The following is an 11,059-nucleotide window of genomic DNA, read 5'->3' as shown; positions in this document are numbered from 1 at the left end:
GCATTTGTACCTGAATCTGGCCCATTGTCTCTGCCTGGCTGCAGACCTCTAGCGGCAGCAGCGGCAGCGATGGAGCAAAATTGGGGGGCCCCCAAGTTATTTGCGGGGCCCTACGCATATTGCGTAGAGTGCGTATGGGGGGGGATCGGCCCTGCTTCTATGCCAGCTAACCAAACTTCAAAGGCCCGTGTAGTGTATTATCATTACAATAACTCTGGACAGGCGGGTTGTTCAATAGATCCCTGAACCTCAAACAGCATGCATTCTACTTGTACCCAGCATTGTCCTGAACCCGAATCTCATCCCTACTACAAAGTATCATTGCTCAGGGACCTCTTTTCATTGAATGTATGTGTTATCCTCCGATGTAACTTCCATTTTGTGATGTTTCCATTAGCGTTCCTAATATAACTAAATAACTAATATCAAAACATTTTACTGTCCATTTAGAAATAGCATACCTGAGCTTCTCAGCATCCGAAGTAAACCTGCAATTATTATAACCACCACAGCCATAACACTTATATAGATGCAAGTTTTGATGATTTTATGATGTTTCCCATCCGACTCTGATGCATTAACATCTGCAAGAGCATAGAAAATACAAACATGAAGAAAAACATGTTATAGCTGGTATGTATTGCAGAGTTGTTCCATTACATGAAACTTAGGGCAATAAAGAATTAAACATCAAAATAGTTTTCTTACTAAGTGCATTATACAGGTGATACTCGAAAAATTTGAATATTGTGCAAAAGTTCATTTATTTCACTAATGCAACTTAAAAGATTAAACTAATATATGAGATAGACTCATTACATGCAAAGCAAGATAGTTCAAGCTGTGATTTGTCATAATTGTGATGATTATGGCTTACAGCTCACGAAAACCCCAAATCCACAATCTCAGAAAATTTGAATATTACATGCAATCAATAAAACAAGGATTGTACATGGAACAATATAGGACCTCTGAAAAATATATGCATGCATATGTACTCAGTACTTGGTTTGGGCCACTTTTGCAGCAATTATTGCCTCAATACAGCGTGGCATGGAAGCTATCAGCCTGCGGCACTGCTGAGGTGTTATGGAAGACCAGGATGCTTCAATAGTGGCCTTCAGCTCTTCTGCATTGTTCGGTCTCATGTCTCTCATTTTTCTCTTGGCAGTGCCCCATAGATTCTTTATGGGGTTCAGGTCAGGCGAGTTTGCTGGCCAATCAAGCACAGTAATCCCATGGACATTGAACTAGGTTTTGGTGCTTTTGGCAGTGTGGGAAGGTGCCAAGTCCTACTGGAAAATGAAGTCAGCATCCCCATAGAGCTTGTCTGCAGAAGGAAGCATGAAGTGCTCCAAAATCTCCTGGCAGACGGCTGCGTTGACCCTGGACTTAATGAAGCACAGTGGACCAACACCAGCAGATGACATGACTCCCCAAATCAACACAGACTGTGGAAACTTCACACTGGACTTCAAGCATCTTGCAGTGTTTGCCTCTCCATTCTTCCTCTATACTAGAAAAGAGGACTTTGGACCACTGAGCAACAGACCAGATCTGTTTTTCTTTAGCCCAGGTAAGACGTTTCTGACATTGTTTGTTGTTCAGGAGTGGCTTGACAAGAGGAATATGACATTTGAAGCCCATGTCCAGGATCCATCTGTGTGTGGTGGCTCTTGATGCACTGACTCCAGCCTCAGTCCACTCCTTGTGAAAGTCCCCAACACTTTTAAATGGCCTTTTCCTGACAATCCTCTCCAGGCTGCGGTCATCCCTGTTGCTTGTGCACCTTTTCCTTCCACACTTTTCCCTTCCACATAACTTTCTATTAATGTGCTTTGATACAGCACTTTGGGAACATCAACTTCTTTTGCAATTACCTATTGAGTCTTTCCCTCCTTATGGAGAGTGTCAATGATGGTTTTCTGCACAACTGCCAGGTCAGCAGTCTTTCCCATGATTGTGATTCCTACTGAACCAGACTGAGAGACCATTTAAAGGCTCAGGAACCCTTTGCAGGTGTTATGGAATAATTAGCTGATTAGAGTGGGATACTTTGAGGCTAGAATATTGCACCTTATCACAATATTCAAATCTTCTGAGATTGTGGATTTGGGGTTTTCATGAGCTGTAAGCCATAATCATATCAATTATGACAAATCACGGCTTGATCTATCTTGCTTAACATGTAATGCGTCTATCTAATATATTAGTTTCACCTTTTAAGTTGCATTAGTGAAATACATGAACATTTACACAATATTCAAATTTTTCGAGTATCATCTGTAGTCCATGTAACAACCTGAATTTAGCTTTAAATAATTCTCCTATAATCCCCCATTCAGCTGCACTTAGAAGAGAAATTGGCTGACGTGTCTGCCCTTCAGGATTCTATTCTTTTGAACAGCACTGTAAGGCAACATCATAAACATACTTTCAGAAGGGGAGAGCACAGAGATGACCTTATCAAGGTATTGCTGATCTTTCATTGTTCAATTGGCAGGCTGTGACCAGTAGGAATCAAGTTGAAGTGGAGCTAAAGCTTGTTTTTTTTTGTTTTGTTTTTTTAGGTTTGCAATGCTGTCCTTGGCCATGTTAGTAAGTCTTCTCCACTTTGATTGCCCCATGATTTCACCAAACAGGAAATAAGGATAAATCTCTCTCTAAAAACCTCTGCTCAGCTGTTCCCATCTCTAAGGCCTTGTACACACGATCAGTCCAAACTGATGAAAACGGACTGATGGTCTGATGGACTGATGGTCTGATGGTCTGATGTGCCTACACACCATCAGTTCAAAATCCGATCAAGTCCAATGCGGTGATGTAAAACACAACGATGTGCTGAAAAAAACGAAGTTCAATGCTTCCAAGCATGCCGCGACATGATTCTGAGCATGCGCGGGTTTTGAACCAATGCTTTTGCGTACTAACCATTGCTTTTGACCGATCGGTCATCAGTTCATCAGTCCGATTTTAAAGCAAGTTTTAAAACTTTGGGCTGAAGGACAAAAGTCTGATGGGCCATACACACGGTAGGTTTGGACTGATGAAACTGAACCTCAGTCCGTTTTCATCAGTTTGGACTGATCGTGTGTACAGGGCCTCATGGTTGTTGACACTCTCTCCATGTTGAGGCAATCAGCCTTTTTACTGACCTATTGGTATCCAGGAAAGGCAGCAGTCGGTGAGTTGGCAGAGCACCCGGATTGTCCTACCCACATATATAAGTTGTTGTCAGTGCATGCTAATTCCAACAACAGGTCTGTAGTTTGGGAAAGCATCCAGTCTTGAATGATGATAGCAAAATATTTGAGTTACTACACGTGATATATTGATTGCTGCTGAAATTAACTTACTAATATATTGTATTTTCTCATAAATACCTGTGTTACATTTACACATTACTCAGCATGCATGCACTTAAAGGCAAAACCTTTTTTTAGAGTGGGGGAAAGATAGATGCTCTATCAAATGTTTATATTTTCTTCTAACTTCTTTATTTGCCTCTGGGACAGAAAGTGAATGGAAATTTGCCCAATGATACACAGTCAGCGACAAATAAACTGGTAGCGGATTTAACCCGTAACTACCATATCCAAAATTTCTATTGTCAGGTTTGATTTAAAAAAGCTAAAAGGTTGTTTTTTTTGTTAAATGGACATTGGCTATAATAACTATGACATACACATAGATGCTTATTGAAATGCAGCTTATAAACATATTCAAATATATGCAAACCCTGACATTTGGTTTTCTAAAACACTGTACATCATAAACAACTGTCACTTTTTAAAATGATATTTTATTTTTTCAATTTTTTTCTGTTGGTGCTGCTGATCTCCTGGTCTCTACACAGCCACTTTCTGTCTCTATTCATGCACTCCACCAATGGCTGTAGGACATTTCTTAGGGTGGATTTTCTGATGATAAAAAACATTGGATCATGCCTACATGGTCTCTCATAAGCCTGCATAACAGGGTGACAAGAGAACAACTGGGAGATGGAGACAGAGCATTGTCAGGCAGTAACAGAAAGTGCCTGAACAAGGATCTTTGTGGTATGATCATCAGAATTTTTTTTTATAAATAATAGCTACAGTTTTAAAACCGTAGAAACATTTTTTTTTATTTAATATACATGTTAACACTTATGACGTTTTATTAATTGGGTTTACATATACTTATTAGTACTTTCCTAATATGAGTATTCATATGCAACAATGCGGCCCCATTTCTCTAAGAAAAATATTGTGTATGTGCGTGTAATATTAGAAAACTGAGTCTAGATCCAGCTTCCCTCCACACTTCTTATTGTCACATAACCTAACTCAGAGCACACAGATAATTACCTATAATAACTCTAAGGCCCCATACACACGGGAGGATTTATCCGCGGATACGGTCCAGCGGACCGTTTCCACGGATAAATCCTCTCGAGGATTTCAGCAGATTTTAATGCGATGGAGTGTACTCACCATCGCATTGAAATCCGCGCCGAAATCCTCTGGCGATGACGTGTCGCGCCGTCGCCGCGATTATGACGCGGCGACGTGCGCGACGCTGTCATATAAGGAATTCCACGCATGCGTCGAATCATTACGACGCATGCGGGGGATCCCTTCGGACGGATGGATCCGGTGAGTCTATACAGACCAGCGGATCCATCCGTTGGGATGGATTCCAGCAGATGGATTTGCTTGGCATGTCAGCAAATATTCGATCTGCTGGAATCCATCCCAGGGGAGAAATATCCGCGGAAACAGATCCGCTGGAGTGTACACACCATAGGATCTATCCGCTGAAACCCATTTGCTGGGATTTTTCAGCGGATGGATTCTATCGTGTGTATGGGGCCTAAGGCCTCGTACAGACGAGAGGATATCCGCTGGAAACGGTCCGCCGGACCGTTTCCAGCGGATAAATCCTCTGGCGGATTTGGATCTGATGGCTGTACACACCATCAGATCGAAATCCCCGTGGAATACATCCGCGGTGACGTGGCTGCGCCGTCGACGCGGCGATATGCGCAACCCTGGAAGGTAAATACTTCCACGCATTCGTCGAATCATTACGACACATGCGAGGGATGGGAGCGGACGGACTGATCCGGTGAGTCTGTACAGACGACCAGATCATTCGCTGGACTGGATTCCAGCGGATAGATTTCTTAGCATGCTAAGAAATTTTTATCCGCTGGGAATCCGTCAGCTGGATTTTTATCCGCTTGGAAATGTCCGCTAGGCCGTACACACGACCGGATCTATCTGCTGGAACTGATCCGCGGATCAATCCCAGCAGATAGATCCGGTCGTGTGTATGGGGCCTTAGTGGTCTTCATTCAGAACCTTTGCATTTTGATTCCCAGTTACTTGAAATCAACCATCAAAGAAGAGAGTTATGCCCTGTACACACAATCAGAATTTCTGATGGGATAAAATCTGATGGAATTTTCCGTCTGAATTCCGTTCAAGCTGTCTTGCATAGACACTGTCAGACCAAATTCAGACCGTCCAAAACACGGTGAAGTAAAAGACTAAGACGAGCCGAGCCGAGAAAAATGAAGTTCAATGCTTCTGAGCATGCATCGACTTGATTCTGAGCATGCATAGTTTTTTCTCCATCAGAGTTCCACACAGACCATCGGAAAAAAATAAAACATGTTCTATTTCTCGGAATATCCAATGAAAAAAGCCTGTCTGACTTTTTTCATTGGAAATTCCGATCGTGTGTACAAGGAATTAGAATCTAACTGAATTGATGCTCAAGCAGACAGACAATACCTTTCAACTATTCAGTTGTCTTGTTGAACCCAAAAGAAGGTTCTTTAGAGGTAGCAGTAGCAGCGTTCGTAAGGTTCAGTACTTGCAATATATTGTAATAGAATGTAATTGTCCTCTTATGTTAATGTTGTTAACTTAAAATAATATTTAAAGGGAATTTCTAAAAATTGTTGAACGTTGAAGCATGTACCTTGGATGTTTGTAGTTGGGTCAGTAATGTTTGTTGGCTGAATTTCTGCATCTGCCTTATATTTCAGTGTGAGTGGAGCCAGAGCAACCAACTGATTGCCACTAAATACCAAACAAGTCCAGTTTGTTGAATATTCATCGATATCTCTAACATTTAGAGTAATTTGCCTTGACTGAGAGGTTACACTGTGTTCCTTTACAGCAACAGAGGTATGTCTGTTCGCTTTAGCCCACACCAATAAAACACGACTGTTACTTATGACGTGGGACACTCTGCATGTAATTGATAAATTGATATTCTGAAATACTGCAGATGATGAGTAGGCATTAACTGTAAGATAAAAAGACAACAAACATTTATTATTGATTGAAAAGCTACAGTGAAGGTTTGCAAAGTCAAACTTAGGGAGGGAACGTTCTAAATCAGTTCGGAGCATTTCAGCTGGGACAAATATATGTTTACAAATTCTTTTCTGAGTCCCTTCTCTTGCATTCAAAATTAAAGTCCTGTACATACGATCAGATATCTAATGGAATCTAATCCGATGGATTTTTTCGTCGGATATCCGATGAAGCTGACTTTTATCAGTCTTGCCTACACACCATCGGTCAAAAATCTGACCGTGTCCAACGCGGTGACGTAAAACACTACGACGTGCTGAGAAAAATGAGCTTCAATGCTTCCGAGCATGCGTCGACTTGATTCTGAGCATGTGTGGATTTTTGACCGATGGACTTCCACACAGACGATAATTTTTTTCTATCGTTTTTTTATCCATAGGAAAATTTTAAAACATGTTCTATTTTTTTTCACCGATGGAAAACAAACCACACACAATCGGTTTGTCCGATGAAAACGGTCCGTTTTCATCAGACAAACCGATCGTGTGTACAGGGGCTTAAAGTGGTTGTAAAGCCACTTTGTAATGTACATAAATCCCCTCTGTTAGGAAACATTCTATGCTCCAGTGTTTGTTTGTTTTTGAAAAAAATATGCAGATTTGTACCTTATTTCATAGCAGCGCTTACCTTTCCTTACGTAACTGCTCGCTGCTTCCTCTCCCAATCTGACAGCTAAAGCGGGAGGGGCTGAGAATCCCCCGCTGGCATTAGCCGGAAGGAGAGGAGGCATGGAGGAAAGCAGTAGGCAGTCACATGAGTGCAGAGCGACGCTATGAAATAAGGTACAAATCTGCATATTTTTTACAAAGAACATACACTGGAGTATATAGAACATTTTCTAACAGAGGGGGTTGTATGTACATTAGGAGAGGAGGACAGAGGAGAGACAGCGGATGGCAGAGGCACATAAACTGACCACAGTGTCAGGGCTCAGCAGCCATAATACAGGGGGGGTCAGTTTACAGGGGGAGGGAAGAACCAGGCAGGAAGGTATAAATTACACAGCACAAATATTGTGCTGTATAACATGCTTTATAGGAACAGGATCCCTTTTTTGTTTTAGGGTCACAAACACTTTAAAGCACAGGTGGCAAACACAAGGCCCGCGGGCCGAATCCGGCCCGCCATGCCTTGCTAAGTGGCCCACACAGTGGCCTCCGGCTGACACCTGTTTGTTTCTCACTGCCAAGTCTCCCAAGAGTAAACATCCTCCCCCTCAATCCCGCGAGTGGCGCCAGCATGTGACAGCGCATGCGTGCCCGTCTGTCTCCAAGGAGAAAAGAATAAACAAATTCCGCTCTCTCCTCTTCAGTCCCTTCAGCGTGAAATCAGCTGTTGTGCAGTTACGTACGACGCATGTGCTGTGTGGCTGACACTATCTGACAGAACACCGGATTTTTTCGTGAGCTGAGCCCCTCAGGAAACTCCACCAATGACAGCTATGCCGGGCCAGCCGGATATGTTTTTTTTCTTCCCATCCAGCAAGCTGATGAAGAAAGGCAGTGTTATGCTGACGATTTTTTTTTAATCATACATTTTTATTGATTTTTACAAAGGGAAAGTACAACAAATTTAACTCATAATACAGTGCTGGCCCCAAATATCCATCTGTGCCAATTCTTGAATACAGGTAAGGAATCTATTACATTTACTATCACTGAGGGCACCACAATCATCATTACTTAGGCCGCTTTCACACTGCAGCTCTATTCGGTCGAAAGTGTGGCGCTTTTAACACCCGCTAGTTACCGAAAAAGGGATAAAACCGCCAATAGGCAGGGGTGCTTTAGGAGCGGTAAGTTCACTTTACCTCATGTACTCGCCGATACCAATTAACGATACCTGATTTTTGTCATGTGACATTTTTTTAAAAAAATTATGAAAGAATATACAATTTCCCGATAATATGAAGAATTGAAACTCAAAAGACATTATGAAAGAAATAAAACATTTTTATTTGCTGGTCACAAAGCTTCTAAAGCGCAAATTGCACATAACATGTTATATAAAATAATGTCAAATGTCAATGACATGTACATTGCAAGTTCACAATGTGTAGGCATGAGGAGAAGCAAGAACAGTACAGCACAGTCAACTCACAAGACATTATAAAATTTAAAAAACAAAACACAACATGTGTTTGTTTCTAGTTCAACTTCTTACACATGTGTAAAAGAAACACATTTCACAGACATAATAAATTATGTTCATTCCAGGATGGCAAGGATGTGTGTTCGGTTGGTATTCAGGCTGCAGTAAGGCCTCATGCACAGCTCAAAGCAGCTGCTTCTCAAGGTGTTTTAGCTCTTTTGAGCTTTTTTTTTTCTCTACCTGTTACCTCTTCCTCTCCATGTTAGCCTATGTGTTCATTCATGGCCAAGGAACACTATGGGGGTTATTTACTAAAGGCAAATGCACTTTGCACTACAAGTGCACTGCAAGTGTACTTGGAAGTGCAGTCGCTGTAGATCCGAGGGGGGCATGCAAGGAAAATGAAAAACAGCATTTTAGCTTGCATGTGATTGGATAATAAAATCAGCAGAGCTTCCACTCAGATTTACAGCGACTGCATTTCCAAGTGCACTTCTAGTGCAAAGTGGATTTGCCTTCCATAAATAACCCCATATATGTGGTTTCATAAGTTTCATGGCAGGGCAGTTTACAGGCAGCAGGCAGAAAAAAAATCCAAAGAAATTGGAAATGTAAATCTTTGGATTTTTTTTTCTGCCTGTAAACTTTCCTGCCACTAAACTCCTGAAACTATAGTGTGCAATGGGCTGACATGGAGGGGAGGCATTAATAACAGGCAGGAAAAAAGCTCAAACGACTTGAGGAGCAGCTGCTTTGAGCTGTATTGTACAACTGTGCAGTCATGTGCAGGCATTATGCCTTGAAATTGAAAAGCTCAAATGTCACAGAACATAAAATATTATGTCATCATTGGTGCCGTCAAGTGTAAAACAAACATCACAAGTTCACAACAACCAACCCAAGTGCAATACAGTTAAATAATGTTAGGCATGAGGAGGAGCAACTACAACAGTACCTCAAAACTTACATTATTTTGTAAACCTTAAAAAATAAAAAAAGTGCGAGCTTCTAGTTCAGCTTCTTATGAAACTCGTGAAAGAAACATTTTTCACAGAACAAAATTAGGTTCATTCCAGGATGGCAAGGAGCCAAGGACTTAGCAGCAGTAAGGCCACATGCACAATAAAGCTCAAAGTAGCTGCTCCTACAGACGTTTGAGCTCCCTATATATGAGCCTTTCGTTTGACTGTAGTGTTAACTCTATGCCTCCATATCAAGCTAAGTGTCCCCCATGCATGGCCATGCATTGCACTGTGAATCACCTATAGTGTGCAATTTGCACACTATAGGTGATTCACTTTTTCACTTCAGGAAGGCCAACATGGAGGGGAGTTAACAGGTAGAGGTAACGCTAAAAAAACGCTCAATTGCCAGGTGGAGCAGTTGCTTTGAGCTGCAGCGTACAACTGTGAATGATGCCTTACAGTTGGACAGTAACAGGCGGTAGATTACTTTTCAAATTGAAGCGCAAGTGGCAAGTTTTTTTTAAGGAAACAGCAGAATCTCTGCATGTTCAGTTGGAAGTCGGTTTCTGGTGTCAGTCAGAATGTGTGACGCGGCACTGAACAATCTCCCACTTTACACACTACTGCAAGGAGCGGAAAAATATTTTTGTGCCATTTGGGCAAGAGTGGGAAATCGCAGTTTATTGACTGCCCAATACCCAAGAGGTTTGTCCGAATGAGGTACAGTGACCTCTCCAAGATATGCTTCTAGTTGTATGGTAGAAGCTGTGGGAGCACTGTTCTCAAATGTAGACGAATAAGCAATTTCTTGAAAAACACTGTCCACACTGGTACCTGGCTGTTGGTCAGTGCAAGGTTTTTTGGCAGCTGGTTTCTCAAGCACCTGAGGTGTAGCTGCCTGTGCCTGTAGTACCTGTACAGAAGATATTTTTTGCATTTCCAGCAGGAACATATCTTTGGCCTGCCTGCCAGCATCTGCATTTGAGAAGAACCGATCTTCATAACTAGAAGAAGAAAAAACAGACCTCTTCAGGCAAGCACAGCAACAACTCTGGAAGCTTGCTGTGGGGGCACTGCTAGAAGGAAAGGTGACGGCGGGAGACAGTTGTCTGGGTTGCTCTGTGCAAAACCATTACACAGAGGCAGAGCAGGTAAGTGTGTTTGTGATATATTGTTTTGTGTTTTTTATGAAGGTGATATTTACAGTGTTATCACTTTTTTTAATGCAAGCAAGCGATAACACTGTAAATATCACCTTCATCAAAAAAAAAAAAAAAAAAAAAATCAATATTCAAATAAAAACAATGCAAAATAGCAGCCAGCAATAAATAATTGATTACCTTGGATTGAGTAAGGTAGCGATGCAGTAAAGTGTATTTTGCTTCATGTCAGAGAAGCCTTTCTGCAAAGCACCAAGCAATGTGTTCTTCATCGTTTTAACACTGTAGTCCTCATCCACTTCTTTCGATAAAAATCGATGTAGCACAGTGACTGTAGGAATTACATCCGAGGAAAAATAATCTGAACAACTCACATGCCGAGTCAACTCTTCAAAGGGAGCCAAGATGGTGATCATCTTCTCCATGAGATTCCACTGATTTGCAGTGATCGTTACAGGCAACTATTTTGCGC

General features: G+C 41.7%; 1 protein-coding gene across 1 annotated transcript; it reads right to left on the bottom strand.

Moving 5' to 3' along the window:
* Positions 1-341: 341 nt before the first annotated feature.
* LOC120930458 lies at positions 342-11,012 on the bottom strand. The gene is made up of 4 exons (XM_040341641.1): positions 10,768-11,012; positions 10,262-10,431; positions 5,971-6,411; positions 342-584 (listed from the first exon to the last, which is right to left on the bottom strand). The coding sequence occupies exons 1-4, from the start codon at positions 11,010-11,012 to the stop codon at positions 436-438; spliced, it is 1,005 nt and encodes a 334-aa protein (XP_040197575.1). The 3' UTR covers positions 342-435.
* Between the last annotated feature and the right edge of the window lie 47 nt (positions 11,013-11,059).

The sequence above is a fragment of the Rana temporaria genome, chromosome 3 (assembly GCF_905171775.1).
Source record: "Rana temporaria chromosome 3, aRanTem1.1, whole genome shotgun sequence".
Taxonomy (NCBI): domain Eukaryota; kingdom Metazoa; phylum Chordata; class Amphibia; order Anura; family Ranidae; genus Rana; species Rana temporaria.
The sequence above is the reverse complement of the archived record's forward strand: the minus strand, read 5'-3'. Positions and strand labels throughout refer to the sequence as shown.

What these genes read in the sequence shown, in the direction of transcription:
- LOC120930458 (XM_040341641.1), bottom strand. Translation starts at nt 11,012, where the DNA reads ATGGAGAAGATGATCACCATCTTGGCTCCCTTTGAAGAGTTGACTCGG. An exon ending in GCTACCTTACTCAATCCAAG is followed by an intron (nt 10,432 to 10,767) that starts GTAATCAATTAT and finishes TTCTTCTTCTAG; the next exon opens with TTATGAAGATCGGTTCTTCT. An exon ending in CCCAACTACAAACATCCAAG is followed by an intron (nt 585 to 5,970) that starts GTACATGCTTCA and finishes ATGCTCTTGCAG; the next exon opens with ATGTTAATGCATCAGAGTCG.